Here is a 23,963-nt window from a genome sequence, read left to right on the forward strand (position 1 = left end):
GACATTGACGCATGTCTGGCAAATTTATGCATGATAAGACAACTTGCAGATGACAGCGTGGTCTCTGTTACAGGAGCCAAAGCTGCCGATTTGCAAGGACCATTGCAAGATACCTTGGACAATTTGTCTGCTTGTAAAGCTCAAGCTAGGTATCGAATTCTCTCCGGAGAAAACTGAGACAGTAGTTTTTTCTAGGAAGCGTGAGCCTGCTCAGCTCCACGTACAGTTAATGGGTGAAACGATTTCTCAGGTTTTGGTATCTAAATATCTTGGTGTCTGGTTCGATTCGAAAGGCACCTGGGGATGTCACGTTCGGTATTTGATTAAAAAATGCCAACAAAGAGTGAATTTTCTCCGGACAATAACTGGATCATGGTGGGGCGCCCACCCAGGAGACCTCATAAGGCTTTACCAATCAACGATATTGTCGGTGCTTGAGTACGGGTGTTTCTGCTTCCGCTCCGCTGCAAACACCCATTTAATCAAGCTGGAACGATTGCAGTATCGTTGTTTGCGTATTGCCTTAGGTTGCATGCATTCGACCCATACGATGAGTTTGGAAGTTTTGGCGGGCGTTCTCCCATTAAAAGACCGCTTTTGGGATCTGATTACTCGTATTCTCATCAAATGTGAGGTTTTGAACCCCTTGGTAATTGAAAATTTCGATAGGCTAGTTGAACTTAATTCTCAAACCCGTTTCATGACTGTGTATTTCAATCACATATCTCAAAGTATAAATCCTTCCTCATACACCTCCAATCGTGTCAACTTATTAGATACTTCTGTTTCTACTGTGTTTTTCGATACATCCATGATGGAAGAAACTCGTGGAATCCCGGATCATTTACGCGTGCAGCAGATCCCTAAAATATTTTATAACAAATATAAAAACATCAACTGCGACAATGCGTTTTATACTGATGGATCACTTCTCAACGGGTCCACTGGCTTCGGTATCTTCAATAATAATTTTACCGCCTCCTACAAGCTCGATAATCCTGCTTCTGTTTACGTCGCAGAATTGGCTGCAATTCAGTATACCTTAGGGATTATTGAAACAATGCCCACGGACCATTACTTCATCTTTACGGACAGTCTCAGTTCTATTGAGGCTCTCCGATCGATGAAGGATGTAAGGCACTCTCCGTATTTCCTGGGGAAAATACGGGAACATCTGAGTGCTTTATCCGAAAAATCTTCTCAGATTACCTTAGTGTGGGTCCCTTCTCATTGTTCCATTCCGGGCAATGAGAAAGCGGACACTTTGGCTAAGGTGGGCGCAACAAACGGTGATATTTATAACAGGCCAATTGCCTACAATGAATTTTTAAAATTTTCACGTCAGAGTACACTTGTCAACTGGCAGGCCTCGTGGGATAAGGGAGAACTGGGGAGGTGGCTACACAGCATCATCCCCAAGGTTTCCACCAAACCTTGGTTTCGGGGGTTGGATGTAGGACGAGATTTCATTCGCATGATGTCTCGGATTATGTCCAACCACTACGGGCTAGATGCACATCTCTTGCGTATTGGGCTGGCGAGCAGTAATCATTGCGTTTGTGGATTGGGGTATCAAGACATTGAACACGTGGTTTGGGAGTGTGCTGAATTCTGCGGCGCCAGATCTCTACTTTTGGATACCCTCAGGGCCCGAGGAATACAGCCCTATGTGCCAGTTCGTGATATTCTCGCACAGCGAAACTTGCCATACACGCTACATGTTTATAGCTACTTGAAGAGCATCAAGGTGCCAATTTAACAGCGAAACAAAAAAAAAACCATGTTAGTTTTAGTATTAAATTTAGTTTCACCTCGTAGTCGGCAGCGAGGGTAAAGAATTTGCCTTTAGATTATAAGATATTCTAGACCATAAGGCATTAGATTTAATTGGCTCCGTAAAACAATGTTGTGTGAACAAAAAAAAAAAACATCATGAAAATCAGTTGATCTACACCGCTACCCACAGAACGATTCTCGAATTGAGATAAACTGCAACTAATTGTGCGAATAGATTTAGAAATCCAGATAGATTGTCTACTTACAATAGTAAAAAAATGAACTTCGTTAAATTCATTCAACGGCGATTACCGAATAAGATTCATGCTTTAACCACCTGCCAACAGGATGCTCCTTAAACAGTTTACTCTGTTCAAAACACATAAAAAGTGCGATTCTAGCCATGAATCTTCCCTACCAGAGCGATTGTTCAGTAACCGCCGCTGAGGAGGGAACAATAAAAACAACCAACTGATAACATTTCGCTCTATGAATCGAACAATCCGATTGCAACCGCAAAGGTTCAATGTTCAATAAATTCTTCTCTACTTCGATTCGATTACCATTTGTTTGCTAATGCCCGACCATATTTTGTTTTCCTGAGCGCACCGGAAAATATACCATCGCTGCATGTTCCGCGCTTCCAACTACAGCAGTTTCCCGGCTCTAGGAGAACTTTTTCCCAAAAAACGAATATCACCGCACAAGGAACGGAAACGGAAATCTACTTTCGATGCTTTCTTCCGTTGCTGTTTGGACCTGTTTTGCGGCATAACTGAACCGAACGGAAGGATAAATAAAAAGTCGGTGCACAACCGATTGCGTCGGACGAAACTTCTTCCAAACAATTTTCGACAATTGAGTTGTGCAAAAGTTTAAATAGTTTTGCGGAATTGGTATCACTTCGGGTGGCAGGGTTGATCAAATTGGTGAGTTAGTCGGGCAGCGAATTGTTTGAAAAAAATTTCCCGAAAGGGAAGAGAGAGACTGGGCCCGATGCCCAGATTGCAGCCATACCACAAGTGGCGATACTAATTACCACTGGTAGGGATCAACAAGGCTAGTTTATTAGCTTGTTTTTCGTAGATTACGCTGTTAACTAGACTAGAATTACGCTCCAATGAATGTTTGATAATTTTGTTAACCTTATTTCAGTTACTGCAGTTTGGTTGAAGCTTCATAAAATTTTCGTACCTAAATTCAGCTATATACACAGTTAGTGTTGTTGAATTGCTACATATAAAATTATGAACCAAACTAAGCCCAATCTGAGAAATATTTGATTTTCTGACAAATAATTATCATCTGCGGGATGTACGAAAATGTCAATCGTTTCAATAAAGAAAATGGTGGTTTAAACGCATTTGAAGCACCAAAACATTTACGTATCGATTACATCGCTTCAAAGTCGGCGATTTCAATGTTAACGATCGTACACTTGAAAGTTGAAAGACTTCCAAGAAGCGTTAAATTACTATTTCTAAATTCACCTTCTAATACACAATACAATATAAACTGCTGTATAAAACCGCATACAACCGTACGGCAATATTTTTGTGATCTAGGAAGAATATAAACTCATTATAATTTCATTTTGTTTATTGTGTAATCATACCAAATAGATTCCGTCGCATCATGAGGCATGATTAAAATCAAGCAAATGAAATACATACAGAAACTACCCCAAAACAAAAGCTAATAAAAGTCAAATTCGGAAAAAAAATAAAACACTTGTATGAATGTACTATTCCGACTTTAGAAGGGAAGCTAATACTATTTTCGCCATAAAAGTTTCCTCGTTTTTCAATTTCTTTCGCAGACTTTGTGATAATCATAGAACTCAAGTATGCTTCACGGGAGAAGTCTTCAAACGAACGGAATAACATCCGCCTAACGCACGTACCTTGTTGACAAACACCGCCGAGGAAGAGCAGAATACTTTTCGATAATTTATCCGCTTTATAATTGCTGCTCGCGGAATCACTTTCGCGTGCATCCTGTTTAGCCTCGCAGGCAGCTGCGCTGACTTGCACAAAATGCGCTGTTTGCTGCATCGTTTCCGCTTTCCCAGTTGCGATATTGCTGTTTTCGTCGTTAGCCGCGGCTGCTGCCTCCGCCGTTCGATGATGTTGTGCATTGAAATGGTGCCTTTGGCTCAATGTCTTCCGCCATTGATGGCGCTCCAGCAGCAGATGCCGCCGTCGATCCGGGCTACTGTTATGTTTATGTGTGCCATTAAAAAGTGCATTTTCCTTTATGTTGCGTTGACGCGGAGCCTGGCCTAGGCAGAACGGGAGGCGTTTTCCACCAGTCGGCTTAAAATGGAAGCTATCTTCGTAATAACTTTCGTCGTCTGCAATTTTTAAAGAAAGGGTGCGCCCATCGAACTTGTTAGCGTGAATCGAACTTTTTCCAGCCTGGACTGTGCCTATGGATATTCAAAGATTTGGAGAGAAAGTATCAAAACACAAAGGATTAGAAGATAATTAAAAAACTCAGATACAAATAAAATCTAAGAATAAAACTTGTATTCTATTTTTGAATTGATAAAATTGTTTTATTTTTACGCTGAATCCCATTATGCAGTGAAACGATTGATATCGATGTCAAGTAGAAATAAACATTCCTCTCGCTGCAACTACCCGATACCTTTCAGTTACAGGATGTCGCCTCTCGCACCTGTTTCTACCCCACCCCCCAGTATACTAATGCTTTTTTGCTGTCATACTATCCATCCGGTGGATGTAACGCTCTAACGAGGCTGTAAATGTTATTGTATTGCTGAAGATTTCACTTTTTGATCTAACCAGTCTCGGATTCGTTCATGAGAGCATTTGCCTTTGCCAGGCGCCCCAAGCAACGACACTGTTATTGGGATGTCGGAAAAGTTTTCATTCATTTCTTTTCTTCACACCAGGAGAAGATTCAAGTCGCGAATTCTATTCCGATGGATGTTTGTATCTCTTTATAATGATTCCGAAAATAGAGATTGCTTCAAGCTTTGATCTTATGAACGTTACATCAAGAAGTCCTCTCCTGACGTGTGATGTGAGAAATCATTTACGTGATGAATCAGTTTTCGTTTAAGTATGGGGAGCTTCGTAGCCGCAAGGTTACAGAATCCGTTTTGATAAGCGGGTGACTGTGGGTTCGAATCTTAGTAGAATCAGGCCATTTGATTGTCAAAGGACTTTAACATGGGTTCATTCTCAGGCTCTCTACTACATACCCTTCCTTCAAGCTAAATTCTGTAGTACCCCTCTTGGCTGGAGGAAAAAGGTTTCGATAAGACTCCTTCCTCTTGACAATATATAAGTCCTACTTATAATAAAGTTGCCCAATGGTGAATCATATTAAGTAGCCTCTTCAGAGAAATGTGATTGTGACGCGGTGTTGGTAGGGGGACGAGGTTTCGATAAGACTCCTTCTTCTCGACAAAATAAGTCCTCCTTATAATTAAACTGATCTCAGGAATATTTATCTTCGCTAGGGAATTGTAATTTGGCGATATTAGTAGGATAGAAAGAGGCTCGGTATAGTAGAGCAGAAGGCTTGAAACGAAAGGGTAAACTCTCACAGACTAGCATAAATAAAAAAAAACGTATTATTTACTTCAACAGTAATACTGCCACTAATATGGAGTACAGAAACCAGAAACCACCTGGCAATATCACAATAGATGAAATGTCTCTGGTCGCAGTGATGAGTTCACACAGAGAAAAAAAGTATGAAGTAATGAAACGATGTTCAAAAGATTACGAGAAATTTATTCTCCATCCAATAATCAAAATATTTCCAAATAATGAATTCTATTTATTCATTCGAGCTTTTTTTTTCAATAAAATGTTTTGAATTTTAATTTGTTCTTTTCTTTTTGTTATTTTGTTTTTCAACTTTCCCTCACTGCCTCAAATTTCCGTTCGACATTTTCATATTTCATTTCTATTTTCCAATTCCCTTTTAAATTTGTCTCTTTCTATTTCCCTTTCCAATTTTTATTTAACATATTATCTCTTGATTTTTTTTTCATTTCTCTTTTTCATTTTTTTTACTAACTCCTTTTCTCAATTTACCTTTTCCAATTCCTTTTTCACTTTCTTTCTTCATTTCCCTTCTCTTAATTTCCGTTTTACTCTTCCCATTTTCATTTTCTATTTTCTTTTTCTCTTTTCCACTTTATCATCCCTTCTCGGTTTCTTTATTCGATTTCGAATTTTCCCTTCCTATTTCTTCTCTCGGCCTTTCTCCTAGAAAGGTATAACAATCACTGGCAAAACCTATGATATAAAAGTGGTCCCTATGGCCGAATGTCATTTACCTTTCGACTAAGTTCGACGAACAGAGCATCTTTTATATGTATGTATGGATGTGTGTATGTGTGTGTATGTGTGTATGTGTGTGTATGTGCAACTTTTTTTTCTCACTCACTTTTCTCAGAGATGGCTTGACCGATTTTCATGAAATGCAAATGTAAGGTCTAGTTGCCCCATGGGCTGCAATTAAATTTCATTGTAATCGGATTTTTAGTTCAGAGGTTATGTATCAAAATGTAAAAATCACGAAACATCAATATCTCAGAAATCACAAAACCGATTTCAATAAAGTTGGTGTCAAAAGAATGTACTGTCTCCGAAACCCTTAATTTATAAATTTCGTTATTATTACACATATGGTTCAAAAGTTATGTGAAGAAGTGTTAACCAAAAATTGTTTGAACTCACTCATTTTTCTCAAAGATAGCTGAACTGATTTTCACAAAATTAGTGTCAAATGGAAGGTATAGTTGCCCCATAGGTTGCTATTGGAATTCATTGAAATAGGACTATAACTTTGTTCGTTATTTATTAACATGTGAAATCACGTTACAAAAAGAAACATATTCTAAAGACTGCTTAAACTCACTTATTTTTCTCAGAGATGGATGGATCGATTTTCACAAAATTAGTGTCAAATGGAAAAGTTTCAGCTACCCCACAATACACAATTTATTAGGGGAACTGCTCCATCATTCATCTCATTAAGCCGATATTCACGAAGAATGCACGGATTGAACACCAAATTTTCACGAAATCATTGAAAAAATAAACATAATATACTTACGTGCTCTTATGAAATCGACCAGCATTGAAGATTTAGTAAACTTAGCTAGATTTATCCTGAATTTTGTAAAACAAACCATTTTTCACAACGCTTCCATATCCATCTCAAAAACTTACATTACTGCTCAATTATTCATCCCACGACGCCGCCATATTCATCACACTGTTAATCATGAATGAATCACATTATCATGAATGAACGTAGCCGCAGCCCGTCGTAGTAGGTTACCTAGATATCCGCTGTAGTTGTTAACGTGCAAATATGGTAACCTAGACAACCACTGCAGTGCTGTCCATTTATGTCAATTATGTCGGAATAATTCAACATTTTCAGTATATTTTTTTCGTATTAACAGAAACTGATTTGGCAACTTAAAAAAAAAATGGAAATACATACAGTTGAAATTTAGGAATTGTAGAAATTCATCTCACATATTTTTACTAATTCAAGATTGTTTTAGGAAATTTGAGGTGAACATTTCAAAGATTAAAGTTTTCTTAGTATAGTGTTTGTTTTTGTTTAGTGATTAAAATAAAAAATTGTCCACTAAGGATGAAAAAAACTTTGGTTGGCTGCTGAACGAGTCCCGTTGTAGCCGTACAGAACAATGCGCGTATTTTGTTTTCTGAGGTAGGTGATTGAATTAAATGAGTTTTCGAGTGCAGATCCCCGACTATAATATCAAATTTAGAGCTTTTAAGAGAGTTTTTGGGGATTCTACTTTATGAGAAATATAAAGTGAACTAAGAAGAATCCATTCCATGGATTAGCAGATTGATTCAGTTAGAAAATATGCGTTTTTTTCCTGTTTTCAATTTCGTTTTCATGTTCTATGAGATGAATATATGGGCTGAGCTGAATAATGGAGCAGTTCCCCTATACTGTAATCAAACAGTAACTTTGTCCGTTATGTACCAAAATGTGAAAATTACGAAACTTCATTATCACAGAAACTACACAACCGATCTGAACAATGTTGGAATCAAAAGAACGGGCTACCTTCAAATTCCTTAACCAATGACTTTCACAATGATTGGACATGTGGTTCAAAAGTTATGAAAAGTAATGTACTCCGAAGGCTTTCTTAACTCACTCACTTTCTCCGGAGATCAGTTTTGGCGTTCTTAGAGTCAAATAAAAGGTCTAGTTGCCCCAAAGATTCTAAATTATTTTCTTATAGTCAAACTTTTACTTTAATTATTATGTATCAAATTGTAAAAATAACGGAGGTCTCTTATTTCAAAAATTACATAGCTTATTTGAACAAAACAGCTGTCATTCAAACGGGTTGTTTCTAACAAGTAATTTTTTCCATAATAGTTTATTATGTGTTTAAAAAGATTCAGAAAGTAACGTAACCCAAAGATTGTTTAAAACCTACTGCTCAGAAAGAAATATGTGGCCTCAACATCACTTTCATTTAAGTTGAACGTTCTTGGCGTTCCTCGGAATTGAATTGTTAGAATTGGAAATCATTTCTTCCATTTTACCTACCTCTTTAAAACAAGTAATTTCAAAAATATTACGTCAAATTTAATACATTATACTTTAATCATTATGAAATTCATTTGCTTGAAATACAACTTCACTATTCTTGTAACGCAAAGGGAGGAAATACCGTTATTGGATTGTATTTGGCTAGAATGTATTCCAAAAGATGGAAGCCGCAATTTTGGATTTCAAAATGAAATCTGAAATTAATTCCCGGCATCTACCTGAAAACCCCACAGTGACAATTAAAAAAAAATTCTCCTAAACATATTTCTTCAAATGTAATTTGTATGTGTGTGTGTACCTGTACATATTTGTATGAGTGGAAATATGTTCGTATGCGTGTGAACGTTTTGTTTTAAATTGTTCGGTATAATTGTGCTGTTAGCTACCCAATTTTATTATTTAAAGTAATCTATAATTCCAGTAGAAATTATCAAGATGTATTTTTTTTCGAAAATTGTGAGATTTTGATTCGATTTTTGTGCGATTTTGTTTCAACAAATAATAAAGTTTAAATGAGAAAGGCTGGGTCTCATCGCTAGGTGGATTAATTCGGGTTTTTCTTAATTCAGTTTATCTGTATATCTGTTTAGTGTTTATCTGTTTATCAATTATTTGTATAAAATTTGTCTTTAGGTTATTTCGATATAGAAGGATTTCGCGCCAACTCGACCAGAAGTTGGCAGCACCCTCTCAGGATTCACTAAAACTCTGTGGGTGTGTGAGCCTTACTAACCTTAGCAACTTTGCATTTTTTTTTCGAAAACTTATCTGCACTAGCATTTGAAAAGGGCTGAGGTTATTTTCATAAATTGACATATCTAAGTAATGACAAGAGAAGGAAAACAAGTCGTCAAGGGGCGACTTCTAAGAAACTGTTTGTATTATTCAGAAGAACTTTACGCAAATGAAATGGCAATCTGAAAACTTATTTTAAAAATACCGAAATAGAAATAGAAAATACCGATTTTTCAAATGATTTTTCTTCAGTGTGGGATCTCGAACTCTATTTTCTTATTTCTTAAATGAAAGTCAATTCCTTAGAAATCATCTCTTGACAACTTTTTACTACCTCTTATCATTAGTCAGATACATCGATTTATAAAAAGAATACTTCAGCCCTTTTCGATTGTTGGAACTGATAAATGTTCGAAAAAATGCAAAGTTGCCTATAGTAGTGAGGCTTACACAGCCACAAAGTTTCAAAGAATTCTGAGAGGGTGCTCGAAAGGTATTGATGATTACAAATGTTTTTACAGCCAAAACGGTTTTTCTATCGGTGCGATGTCTTCGGCAGAGTTGTAGATAGTATTTTTGTCTTAACAAAAAAATATATACTCTAAAAAAATGGCTTTAAAGGTCAAAAATAAACCAAAAAAGAAAATGATCCAAAATTAAACCCAGAATTGCTGGAAACTCATTTCAAAGGGCAGAAAAGGCTGAAAACCCCTACTAAAGGCCAGAAAAAGCTTAAAACGAGAAAGATCCCAAACTAAGCTTAGAATAGCAGAAAATCCCTTCTAAAGGCCAGAAAAGGCCAAAAAAATAAATGATCCCAAATTGAGCTCAGAATGGCCGAAAATCCCTTCTTAAGATCGAAAAAAATGATCCCAATTTAAGCTCAAAACGGCCGAAACCCCCTTCTAAAGGCCAGGAAAAGAAAATGGCCGAAAAACCTTTCTAAAGGCCAGACAGAGCTAAAGAAGTAAGTGATCAAAAATCAAGCTCAGAATGGCCGAAACCCCCTTTTTTAGGCCAGAAAGGCCAAAATAGAAGATGATCCCAAATTGAACCCTGAATCGCTTAAAACTCATTTCAAAGGCCAGAAAAAAGAAAATAAGTAAATGATAAAAATTGAGTTCATAATAACTGAAAAATCCTTTTAAAGCCAGAAAAAGCTAAAAAGAAAATGATCCCAAACTAAGCTTAGAGTGACCGAAAATCCCTTCTTAAAATCCAAAAAGAAAATGATCCCAAATTAAGCTCAAAATAGCCAGAAAACAAAAACTGTTTGGGTGTGACATATTACTCAAGGAAAAGATAATTTAGTACGTTTTGAAACATGGAAATGAAGCCAAATTTATAACCGTTCCAACATTTAAAATGAAGTGTAATAAATGAAAGAGAAAATATTAACTCTTCAATTATGCATTTCATTTATCCTAAAAACGACAATTTGCCGTTTGATTTAATCAAATCATATATGATACTGATCGCACATTTGCGTTATCACTGCCACCCGGACGAACACATACGATTCGCATAGATTCTCTAGGTTTCCTCAAATTGGATTCTTGAGCGTCCTTGAAAAGGGTTCCTGAAAAAAGAATCGTCAGGAATGCCCTGTATATGGCTCTAGGATTCTTGAATAAGAATCGTGAGTGGGAATCCTCTGGATCGTGTTGACGATTCCTTTCACGGAACGGACCGTGTTAATCGGTATCTTGGGGATTCTTACTCAGGATTCTCTGCGTGTTAGTAAGGGCATGACAGAATCATGAATGCTTAGACGCTAACTGTCCACTAACACAGCGGTCAGTATGCCGTGACGTACCCTGGTGGAATGATCTACTTAGCGACCTACGTCGGGATACTAGGCGGTTGTTCAACAGGGCAAAAGTCACGTCTAACTGGGACGACTACAGGGCGTCCTTCACTAAGTACAACGCCGAGCTAAGCCAGGCTAAACGGAAATCAAGAGTTAGTTTCCGTGAAAGAATCCAAACTCTGCCAGAAGCTACGCGGCTCCAAAAGGCGATGTCCGAAGACCATACTAACGGTTTAGGACAAGTGAGGAAAGAGGATGGATGCCTCACTGTCACTACCAAGGAAACGCTGGAGGTTCTTATGAACACCCACTTTCCTGGATCGACAGAGACCGAAGAACTGAATAGTGATGGGTCGCGGCAGGACAATTCGAGACATATGGCATCTCGGGAGTCCATCCTGCTGGCCCGTCGACTGTTCACGGAAGCTTCAATAGGTTGGGCTCTAAGCTCATTCGACCCTATGAAGTCTCCAGGTCCAGACGGCATACTACCCATCTTTCTACAAAAATCAGCCGCAGTTATCATGTCCGAACTCATCAACCTCTTCAGAGCCAGCTTTATCCTGGGCCATATTCCAGATAACTGGCTGAAGGTAGTGTTTATCCTCAAAGTTGGAAGAAAGGACAAAACCCTACCTAAAACTTTCAGACCCATAAGTCTGACTGCATCACTTCTCAAGTTGATGGAGAAAATAATGGATAAATATATCCGTGATGAGTTTCTTAAAGACTCCCCGCTGAATAGGAACCAACATGCCTATCAAAGCGGCAAGTCAACAGAAACTGCTCTTCACAGCTTAGTGACGTTGATTTAAAAGTCCCTGAGTTATCAGGAGACGGCGCTATGTGCCTTTCTTGATATTGAAGGGGCCTTCGATAACACGTCCTTTGCATCAATTGATACGGCTCTTTCTCATAAGGGAATCGACCACACTTCAAGGAGCTGGATACACGCAATGCTCTCTAGCAGAGTGATCACAGCAACCTTGGGAGATTCGTCTGTAACAATGTCAGTGATTAAGGGATGCCCGCAAGGAGGAGTTCTCTCGCCTTCGTTATGGTCACTAGTTGTCGACGCACTTCTCAGCAAGCTTTCACAGCTTGGTTACGAGGTCATTGGATACGCCGATGACATCGTCCTCATCGTCAGAGATAAAGATGACGCAACTATGTAGAGCCGAATGCAAACGGCTCTGAATACCACCATGTCATGGTGTATACAGGAGGGTCTAAACATAAACCCCTTAAAAACAGTCCTAATTCCATTCGGCAGACGAAGAAAGCTCTCCATCACTCCTCCAATACTAAATGGAGTTAGACTGGGCTTCAGCAATGAAGTCAAATATCTCGGAATTATTCTGGACAAGAAACTGAACTGGTCTGCACAACTGGATCATGCCGCTAAGAAAGCGATCTCAGCGATCTGGGCCTGCAGAACTCTGTTCGGTAAGACCTGGGAACTGAAACCAGACTTGGCACTCTGGTCTTACAAGACCATTGCCTGGCCAAGAATCACCTATGCTACCCTAGTGTGGTGGCCTAAGGTGAACGAAGTGACTGCGCAAGCCAAACTCAAAAAAGTTCAAAGACTTGCATGTCTTTCGGTTACCAGCGCTATGCGAACAACTCCAACTGAAGCCATGCTTCGCCTACTATCTCTACATCTTCATGTGAAAAAGGAAGCAGAGCTTGGCGCTCTAAGGTTGCAAAGAAGGAAAACTATACTTGAAGGGGACCAAATCGGCCACCTTCGCATACTTAGGGAATTCAAACTAACTCCGCTATTAACCACAGTCTCCGACTGGATGGACGATAGGACCAACATGGATATTCCATATAGAGTGATTGAAACGAACCGCTCTATGTGGAACAATGGAGGGCCTAATCTTCCACCTGGCATCGTCAGTTTTTATACGGACGGCTCGAAAATGGGATCCCTAACGGGATCTGGTATATACGGACCCGGTATCAGGGAAACGTTTTCCCTGGAAAAATGGCCCACCGTTTTTCAAGCAGAGGTATATGCCATATATGCGTAAAAATATGTCTGCAACGCAACTATAGACATGCGAAAATCGGTATATTCTCGGACAGCCAAGCAGCACTATTAGCACTTGAGTCCGTCAAATGCGCTTCCAAACTTGTTTGAGAATGCATTGAAACTCTACGGGAACATTCCCGACAGAATTCAGTTTTTCTGTTTTGGGTGCCCGGACACTGCGGAGTCGAGGGTAATGAACACGCTGACAACCTAGCAAGACAGGGTTCAGCTCAGCGGTTTATTGGCCCTGAGCCGTTTCTGGGTACGTCCATTTCCGCTATCAAAAGCGAACTACTAACTTGGGAAGGGCAAGAAATTGTATCCCAATGGCAACAGGCACAGGGTTGTAGACAAGCTAAACAGTTTATCTATCCGAACCCTGGAACCGCCAGAAAGCTACTTAGTCTAAATCATAGTGACCAACGGATAATCACGGGACTCCTCACCGGACACTGTCCCGCTTTTTATCATTTAAAGAAAATCGGTGTAGTGTTGAACGACACCTGCCGGTTCTGCAAATCTGAACCAGAGAGTTCAGAGCACTTTCTTTGCTCTTGCGAAGCTCTTGCTTCCTCTAGGTACAACTTCTTAGGAAGTTACCTTTTAACTCCATACCAAGTGTGGAGCTCTAATCCCAGACAGGTAATTAGTTTCATCAACTATGTTGTACCTAATTGGGGTACAGGTTTACAATAAAACAGCTCTACTCCATCAATGAGTACGAGCAATCCGTAACCTGTGCACAGCAATCGGGGCCCGCCACAAAAGACAATCAGCAAGAATGTCGCAGTGGCATTTCAGTACCCAGTGCCCTTCAGGCATACAGAGAAGGGCAATGCAAATAAAGTATTCTTTCTGATTATACAGTAAAAAGTTGTTTTGACACTGAAAATTTGACGACTCATATATTTAGAATTTTGAATCCTCAACGTTAGTGTGTTGTCAAAATGAGGCAACTTGCTGCTTGGATGCATCTACTACTGATGCTGCCCGCTACCGCACAAAGACAGCATTTCACTAAAGGAAGTGCCGCTGCATTATCTGGCCCTGCCACTATCGATACTGATACCCGCTGCAACTGCTGCCGCTATCCGTTGCCACAGCTGCGGCCGCTATTCGCTGCCATTGGTATCCGCTGAACTGCTGCTGCCCTGCTAAAGGGAGGACTGCTGTTACCGCTGTCTAGAGCAGTTTTAGCTGAAACAGGCTCTCATTTAGGCCAAATAGCACATTTCAAATTACTAGGTCTATAATTCTGTCGACCGTGCTTGGGAAGCAATCACCAATCAGAGGTCGAATTTTGCGTTTTGACAATTTTCAATAGTACAATAGTTCGAATAATAAAATTTTAATTTTCTGCATTTGGGAGGATTTTTAGAAGATTTTCCAATCTATTGCTGCAAGAATGAAGGAAATCCACGAAAACTAACCGATTTATTTGAATTTGAAATTGGACATATTATTCTCTTTTCCGGTTTTAAATTTTCATTTTACATCCCTCTGTAGCCGAGTATGTAGCCAAGCTTCCTGAAAGACGTAGTGCTACGCCAAAATTAGCAAAATAAGCAAAAAAAATATAACAATTTTTGCTGTGTTTATTTTTTCGGAAGGACAAAATTATTATTCACAACTTTTCCGAAGACACTATACCGATCAAACAAACCGTTTAGAGCATCTTCAGCGGTGGTCCAAATCGTTGTTTTGTACTATTTTTTTTGGAACAAACTCAAATTCACTGCTGCACTGGTGGTGTGAATTTTGTTATATACCAGATCTAAATTGAAAAATTTTGAAATATACGTATACGTTTTGATCTATTTTTGTCACTATTTGGAAAAAGAAATAGACCATTCTAAAACACTTTGTACGCTACCAATAGGTGGGTAAAATGTCATTTTTTAATTAATTACCTCATTTTAAGCTGTTCCCATATAAGCGTTTTGCGAGTGTTGGAGAAAAAACAAAACAGATTTTTCAGGTCAACTCACAATTTATTTTTGTGGCTTTCCGAAGAAGGAAATAAACAGCTTTGTCGTTTGGCATCAAGCAAACCGACCAGCGAAAGGGAGAACTCTGGAAGACTGCGAAGGATCACGCCCAGGTTCAACTATTTGGATAACAACCAGCAGCCACCAGGAAGCCAAATACGTTGGCTATTCGTTAATCGCCTTAATTGTAGTGAGACTAGAGGAGGCCTCAAGACGCCAGAAAAATGTTCCCCGAAGATATTGAACTGAAAACGTTCAAAATGCAGGCTTGTTGCAATGTCCTTAAAACCGAACCCAAGTTTAAAGAACTGCAAGATTCCGAAAGAACTGCAAGGCGTCAAGAAAACGGAAGATGAATATCTACGCGATCAAATATTTTTCGCTATTCTCTAAAACCCTACTTGCAGCAGAAATTTTTCGATCATACCAATCCATCCTGAAAAATTTCATTGACGTTCGGGTCAAACCGTCAAATCCATAAAGTTTTGTGGATAAAAAATGTCTTGCCGAAGTAATCGTTTGATGTGCGTAAAAACGATCAATTTTCTATTTGTTGAATATTGAGTGCTTTTTATTATATCAAGTCTCATGAGAAACTGATAGTATGGGGCATTGAATTGTTGACAGGGCGACAGATGCCAGCGGTTTAAAACAACAAGATATACAACACCAGTGCGGTGAACGAAAAGTTGGTCTATATTTGCTGGTTCTGTTTAGGTTTCGCTGGTATAAATCTAGTATTAAGTTGTTCCAAAAATAGACCACCGCCCTTAGGCTCTAAAAATATTATCATCATTATTAGGCAGTCGGCTCAGAAAAAAACTCCTTAAGTTAGATTTCCCGTTAGCAGAAAGAACATATGAATCCAAGTGACTAACTCAAGTACCTATACACATATTTAATATTTTTGCAGCCTTTTGATCGGTACGGTGTCTTTGACGATTTCATGTTCTTTTGCATTTTGCTATTGCGTTTTCCATCCTAATTCTCTTAAACACATTTTCGTTCTCACCGTTCTCCTCTATTTCGTCTCTCATTTCTATTTTGCATTTCTATTTCATTTTTCTAATTTTCCTCTTTTACATTCCTATCTAGTTTCTTTCAAACATTATACCCTCTCTTATTTATTCAATATCTTTGTATACTATTGTTGCTATTTTTAGTTGACATGTTTCTCATTATTATTCTCAATTTTTTTAGTTTGTTTGAATTTTCGAATAATTTATTTTTGCACTTGCGTCTCTTGTTTTTTTTTTTTTAATTTTAGTTTTCCTTCAGTTTGATCACCATTTAGAAGGTATTGACTGCTTACAAAACGACACAAATATTTTGAGTAGCCTCATCGTCGCTTCCCATTCTACCATTCCTATCATTTTCATATGGATTTTTTTGGGTGCAATGCGAAAGAGACGAAAAATGGAATATATATTTTGTATGATTTCCTTACAAATAAAATGCCACATGTGAATTCATTAGACATTTTCTCGTATGAAAATTATTATCAAAACAAATCGACGCTTCACCGAATTTACCCAACTAGAGAGAATCAAGCACTAGAACTAGCAACACATTTGCAATGCAATGAAAATACGTCCCCTTTGGACACATTTTCCACGACAGCATTGAGTCTGCCCAGTTCATCATAGAGGAAGTGTGCGCTAAAAATATCCCTCTGAATAACAACATAGAATCTGTTTTCTCGAAACAGCAATAAAAGAAACTTTCCTTTAAACCGACAGATTCCGTTCGTCGAATGGGATTATAGGAACCGAACTATTGCCACAAGCTTCCCTTTTTACCATACGCCCAGCACAAAAGCAAGTACGAAACAGTCATAAAGGCCGCAGGGAGAACAGTTCCGAGATGATTGTAAATTCAGCCCACAACTTGACAACCGAGAATAATAGCGGAAGGGGGAAGAGAAATAAAAATTTATCTGTATCAAAAGAATAATTCACGTCCCACAAACGTGAAGATCTGCTTACTTTCCACCTTTTCCGCAGAGAACTATATTATGTTGAAAGCTTCCTAAAGACACATACACAAACATATATGAATTGAACAAACTAGCGAAAATCTCTCGTTATAAAATGCTATGAAAAGAAAGCGTGAATCCGAACAGCAGGAAAGGGCGGAGAGGGACGGAAATTTTTCGTTCGATTATTTCTCGTGTTCCAAAGATTGTCCGTTTTCGAGCGTACACTGACACACGATGCTGCTGGTTCGGTGTGATGTGGTTGTTCCTTTTCAGTTGGGTAAGATTTCTTCATCAATCATTGTAAAAGCCCCACATCTTGCCCGGTCAGCACAGCAAAGAAAAAAGTTTTCTCTAAAAATCTACTTTAGCTCGATAAATGGTGCGAAGGATTTTTTTTTTCGCTCATCCACTTGCAGCAGTTATCATTCATGCGCTTTCATAGGACAGTTGTAAAAATGCTACGCTACGAATTAAGTTATCTAGTTATAAACCTTTTCATTTTTCTTTCGAGTTCGATTCGGTTTATGAGTTGAGTTATAAAAAATCATACCTGCATCTTCAAAGTAGAAGCTGATGAACAGGACTACAGCTAGAATGGCACCGCAAATCGTCATCAAATACCAGATTACAGTCTCGAACGGTAGAAGGAATGGGTTCCGCATTGTGTTCTGCCGTCTTGGATGTCTAAAGATGAAGCATGGCCTTAATAAAGGAAAAGCGAACTTGAATTACTAGCTCATAGTTCCTAGTTCCGAGTACGAAACGCTGTGACCGACACAGACAAGAGACAAGAGATACAAGAAAAGTTACTCACCGTTCTATGAAGGATCGAGTGGTATAACTTACCACCCGGTGCCGCTCCTGGCGGAAAAACATTGGTGATCCGCCGAGATCAACTTCCCGTCTGGCCAGCGCACCAATCATCCCATCGAACGTCCCGTTCCGTAGATAGCCCCAGCTTTTCGTTCGTCTCATAATCAAGCTGCAGTGAGTGGGCGTACCATGGGAAAGAAATATAATGGAAAAACGATATCGATTCATATGGTATGTGTTTTATTAGCATCAATTTTTCCAGCTTTACTGAGCGATGATAGACTCGGATATTGTGAACATGATAGAAATTATGAAGGGTCAAGCAAAGAAACTAGGGATAAAGTTTTTTCTGCCTTTGTTCGGGAAAAAATAAGCTGGCACAGCTGCAGACGTCGGGATGATTACACATTTGACTCATCATTATCGTCATAATCATCATCAATCATGCAGCAAAGATAGATGGCCAATCGTTCCAAAAGGATGCTATATGAAGTTACAAAGTTGACTAGGATAGGAATATAACTTCTTTTCAACTGACCAATTAATATCGCGGCAGATGGATCGAAAAGGATTCATATATTCTTGGAATTCTATTCAGGGAACCTGAAACATCTCCTAATGCGGGCTAAATGTTACAATGTCATTCGGTATCATACCTGAAATTGAAATACTCCTTCAGATAACCCATCAGTCCGAAATTGTAGCGATGCACCGAATCCAGGTGGGTGTCCTTCGGCGTCGATAGGTAATGTTCGAATGGTTCATGTGGTTTCTGCGTCACTACCGTCATTATCTTCAGCTTAAGGCCCATCAGATTTTGACGGCGTACAATGATGCTTTCGCGAAACCGGATTATCAGCTGTCCTTCGCTCGACCGGGAACAAATGGAATAATTTCCCATGGCAGTAACATTCAAACGGCCACCGCTGACGAAGCCAGGATTCCTTCAATAAATGCAATGTTGCACCGAGCAAGTCCAAACGATGATGCATTAGTAGCGTAGGTAACAAATCGGATTTATGATTTTGGGATACGACTTTTTGACCGGAAGGAAGTGGTATGCAGTCTCGGAAATCGACCGTTTCGAGTATGGTTATGCACGTTGTTTGCGAGAGTTTAAGCTGAAACTCTGAAGCGTGGAATATTGATTCGGAGAAAAATATCGGCCTACTCACTACTTAGGTAGGATATAGGAATAATTTTGCTACTGTGAATTTTCTACAAAGTGCATTTAAAACCCGTTTATAATTAACGGGTGATATCAATTGGACTCGTTTTTTATCGTTACGACTGCGACATATCGAATTTATCATTTAAATACAAAAAATTGTTATGCATTCTAAAATAAAATTTATAAAGCTACTTCAATCCAGTATTCACCTTCATTGGAATAAATCGAAAGAATGTATATTACTTCTTTGCATTGTCATTCGAAAATATATGCAATCTTAAGGCCATCAGTTTTATAATCAAACGGATGCTAATGCGATCCAAAGGAAGAAGTGACCTTCGAAGACCTTATGCAAAAGTAAGTATCAATTTTTGGAAATCGTTTGATCATTTGATTCCAAACTAGTTTTTCGACAAATCCTCGTAATTCTCTGATAAACAGTTATTCTCTTGCTGGCAAACATTCATACCGTTGTGGTAACGCCTATCTTCGAAACAATTTTTTATTTCGATTTAGATGATGCTTATTTGACAGAGAGCTTGCATGCGAATGGCAGAAAAACCTTAAAACTATTTCTTAGAATAAACCATCGAAAACATCCTGGTGAGTACCCAACAAGTTGTATTTCGGTATAAGTTTGTAAAAATTTCAAATCATTAAAATTTTCTCTGAATTGCTAAACCCATCAATAATCGAGGTTGGACATTTATCAATTTGTTTGTACCAAATTTTGCTAAGCTGTTTTTTTTTACTTTTCATCGAATTTGTTTTATATCCTGAGAATGTTTAAATGTTGCATGAAAATGCAAAAAAAAATTTCGATGAAAAATTTCTTCCTGATGGTGATTTTCTTGTAACTTAATACGCATTGAACTGATAATTTAGGTACTGACTGGATCAATGAAAATATGATCAAATCGATTTAATTTCATGAATCAGGTCATTTCATGACATCATTGAATAAATAACAAAAAAGAGACATTAGGTTCGTGAAAAACATTCGCATCTGTAACTGAGATTCTACTGCTTTTATTATTATGTATTCAATTGTTTCGCTTTCGATACTGCATGTAGTGGCTGTTTCGTTTACAGGCGGTATTATTACGATACGAGCCAGCTCTAGAAAATGAATCACAGTTTATTTAGCGCCCCAAAACTGATCGTTCTCCCGAAACCGTAGTTCACCGAAACATCGCGATTTTTGTGTGTATGTTTTGTGTGTCACTGTACAAAACTTGCGTTATGCATTTCACACAACTGTTTCGCGAAATCAGAGAAAAAGTTGTGCGAAATGAGAGGACACATTAATTAAGACTTGAACTTATGCGTGTAGTTTTGAAATCAACTTATGCTTCGAATCAATGCTGAAAATTCCAGTAATTACACCTTGTTTCTACACACAACAAGGCAACAGCAAGATATCTGCAATTCGGCTATAGCGTTATGATCCTATTGGCAGTAATAGTATCTCCCGAGCCAGGACTCGAACATACGACGGCTTGTTAGGCCAGCATTGTACCTCAAGACCAGCTGGGAGGAGCTTAGTGAATACGGGGGTTTGAAGTAGAGAAGGATATTGAAGTTGTTGAGAATATTTTTTTCGAAAAACAATGTTTTATGCCTCGAAAATTTAAGTTTCTTTTTCTAAAAAAACTAAATTTGGTTTAAACAAAAAACCCCAACTTTACATTAACTTTCATTAAAAACAAAAACAATTTTTCAACATAAATACCTACTCTATTATACCATTGTTAAAAGCTAAGTGTCTATTTCAATATACACCGTTCAACAATGCAATATATTGAAACATATCCTAGAAATATCAAAATTTCTACGAAGTACTAAAAACATATTGTGGTCCACCATAATATTTACAGACGTGTATGGAAATAGTTTGGAATAATTATTCTTAGGATCATCATCGGTATTTTTAGAGCAAAAATAGTGGGTTTGAGGAGAACATCCTTCTGCGGTGAATTTTTTGTAAATTTTAGGCATCTAAAAATGAAATGATTTGGCTAATAGCGGTTTAACAGACATTCTCATCTAATTTCATATCGTTGAATGTGATAAATTAAAAAGTTATTACTCGAAATTGTCACAAGCTGCTTCTTTGTTCACGTTCAACGGCCGAACGGTAATCAAAGAGATGTCAAAACTTGGCATGGCCAAAATATGATTGCTTCAGAAAGAGGCAAACATATTTCGGCCATGCGTTTAACCACTTTTTCAACTTTTTCCAACATGTTAGAGTATACAAACTGTTTCTATGACATTTTATTGATGTTACTACAACAACGAATTCGCTCAATACTCAAGGAGCCACGACATTGTACAACAATCTTCAATTCTATCTACAGAGTTACGAAAGTGAGATATTTGATTTCAGTAAGAATTTTGGTCGGTCTTATTTGTGATAACATAAAAACGACCGCCTAATCATATGTATCAACTTTGCAGATGAAAGTTTTTTGTTAGAATATTGCTATCGAGCTCTAAAAACAAATTTCGAACTGAACTTGTTCTCTGGAACGCTGTGCAATTTTCAACTAGGCGTCTCCGCCGAATTAACAGTGAATGGAGGCGCACGGTTAACGTTCGCGTTGAAGTGGGTGGGAACTTCTGACGTTACAAAATTCCAGAGACGGCGAAACAGCTCTTATCTTTCTTTTTTTCAGTTTGAGCGTTTAGATCTACACCTGTGTTGACCAGTGCATAGTGGGGAATCGCTGGCCATCAACCTAAAATTTTGTTTTCCCTTCTTACTATAACATTCAAGTGCTTAAATCCAGAATTTGGGTGCAATATCATGAAATCTGATTTTTTTATGACTTTTTGAACTTGACATACTGATGTTTTTTTAAATATTTCTTTTTAAAGTGCATTCCTTCGAATTGCTCTGCAGCTTCAATAATAGATTGGATTCGGCGTCAAGTTAAAAGTTGATCAAAGTACTGTGCAAAACAAATCTCTTTTATTAGATATTGTCAAACTTGGTCATAGTAGGCTCGGCACTGGAAAAAATAATTAAAAACAGTAATTTTTGTAGAAAAGCAGCTTAAAAGTTTTATTCCAGCAGTTTGCTGGTCCGTTAACCCTCCCTTTACCATGGTTACTCTAGAGCACCATAGGTTTGGATACAAAAAGTCTTCAGAAATATTTACCAATCCTACTCAAAATGCATAAATATGTTCTTGAACAATCAGTATATTGTTAAAGAATATATTCATGCATTTTGAGTAGCATTGGTAAACATTTTGAAGGACTTTTCGCATCTGAGCCCATGGTGCTCTAGAGTAACCATGGTAGAGAGAGGGTTAAGGTTAAAGTATGAATTTGGGCAAAAATCACAAAATTTGTCATTAAAAAGTTATAAAAACACGTGTTATCATTGTTTTATTCTTATTATTTCTTACAATAATTGTTGAAAATGCGTCAATTTCTTAACAAATACAACTTCTGCTCAACACTGTTTTGCTTGTAAAGCTACAATGTCGGAGTTTATTAACTTTGAAAAGATGAAAAGTTGAAAAAGTGCTTAAACGCATGGCCAAAATATGTTTGCTTCAGGAAGAGGCAAACATATTTCGGCCATGCGTTTAACCACTTTTTCAACTTTTTCCAACATGTGCGAGTATACAAACTGTTTCTATGACTTTATTGATGTTACTATAACAACGAATTATTTCATAATACATATTTGTTACAATAGCTTCCGGACGTTGACTTGTATATTACCACTTCCTCTTGACTTTGGGTTGACTCAGCCATGACTTTGAATATGTATGAACTAATTCCAAAATAACACTACCTAGAGCCAGTTTTCGCCGAAAATTATAGTGTAGTATGATTCTTAGGTGTGTTATTCAATGTTGCAAGCAAAGTTTTCTAATATCCATTGAATTTATCAGATAAAATGCGTAAAATGTTACCAAGCGGGCCAAAATATGCATGTGGGCCAAAATACCCCCGTTACCCTAGTTAATGCAGGTAAGAACAATACTCCAAAAATAAACATTTATCAACTTGACAAATCAAATTGTTCTCAAGTGATTAATGCCCTTCGTGCTTCTGCCTTTTGGTTTTCTGCCTTTTGTGGCGAATCCGAAATATTCAGCTTGAAGCGAATTTCGTGCTAGTTAAGTTATATATTTTTGTGAAATTTTCTGCTTGTTTTTTTTTGTCTTCATTGTAAACACAAGACAACAAACGGGGAAGATTATGTTACTTTTGAGCAACACTTTATTACTGCTTGTGTCTTATGACCGCGCATTAGATAGAAAAAATTAACAACCCAAAAGTAACAGCATATATGACGCACTTGTATGTGTTTCTGCAGAAGAGCTGCAATGCACATGTTAGCGAGACTGAACTCGCTGAGTTTGTATTCGTGCAACGATCAGGTTTATCCCTGTCCCCTTCATTGACGCATAAGCCTCAAATGTCTAATTAGAAACAGCATTGTTTCATTCCCCACTGTGTACTAGGAAATGTAAAATTGTAAAGGTGGGTTTTTAGTGTTTTCTACAAAGTTGTGTGTTTAGATGATATTCATGTATAAGTTTAACATGGTTACCTGCTAAATGCTACAGTTTTTTAGACACTTGAAAACTAATTTTAAGGACTAGTACAATATTAAACGTTCTATCCCCAAGACAAGAAGAGCAAGAAGAAAAGCGTCTTTAGTAAAGTTTTTTTGTGATACATTTTCTACAACTTCGCTGAAGACAGCATTTCTCAAAAGTGTGAGACTAAAAAGTTAGATTTTGCAGCGCCACTGGCGGCGGAGTTCGGAGCTAAAACTTATTCTTACCTAAGTCTTAATTCTTATACACTGAATTTCTCCTGAAGATATTATGTCAATCAAACCAGCATTTGAAGGGCAAATAAAAAAAGTTAACAATTCACAGCTAATTTTTTGGCAATAATTTGATCTGTGTAGAAGCTATTTTTTAGTGTCTTCTACAGAATGGTGTTTATAGATGATATACAAATGTATGGTGAACATTGATACCTTTTAAATGCTTCAGTTTTTTTTTTTTTTTGGATTGTAG

At 37.9% G+C, this 23,963-nt stretch overlaps 1 protein-coding gene across 1 annotated transcript in view; it reads right to left on the reverse strand.

Moving 5' to 3' along the window:
• The window catches only part of LOC129719748 (uncharacterized), a 56,677-nt gene that overhangs the window by 17,345 nt on the left and 15,369 nt on the right, over positions 1-23,963 (reverse strand). The window contains exons 3-6 of the mRNA XM_055671147.1: positions 18,395-18,682; positions 17,740-17,907; positions 17,476-17,627; positions 3,680-4,204 (exon numbers count right to left, since the gene is read on the reverse strand). Of these exons, the coding sequence (XP_055527122.1) occupies positions 3,680-4,204; positions 17,476-17,627; positions 17,740-17,907; positions 18,395-18,682 (1,133 nt within the window). The remainder of the gene's footprint in view (positions 1-3,679; positions 4,205-17,475; positions 17,628-17,739; positions 17,908-18,394; positions 18,683-23,963) is intronic.

The sequence above is a fragment of the Wyeomyia smithii genome, chromosome 2, assembly GCF_029784165.1.
Source record: "Wyeomyia smithii strain HCP4-BCI-WySm-NY-G18 chromosome 2, ASM2978416v1, whole genome shotgun sequence".
NCBI classification, from domain to species: domain Eukaryota; kingdom Metazoa; phylum Arthropoda; class Insecta; order Diptera; family Culicidae; genus Wyeomyia; species Wyeomyia smithii.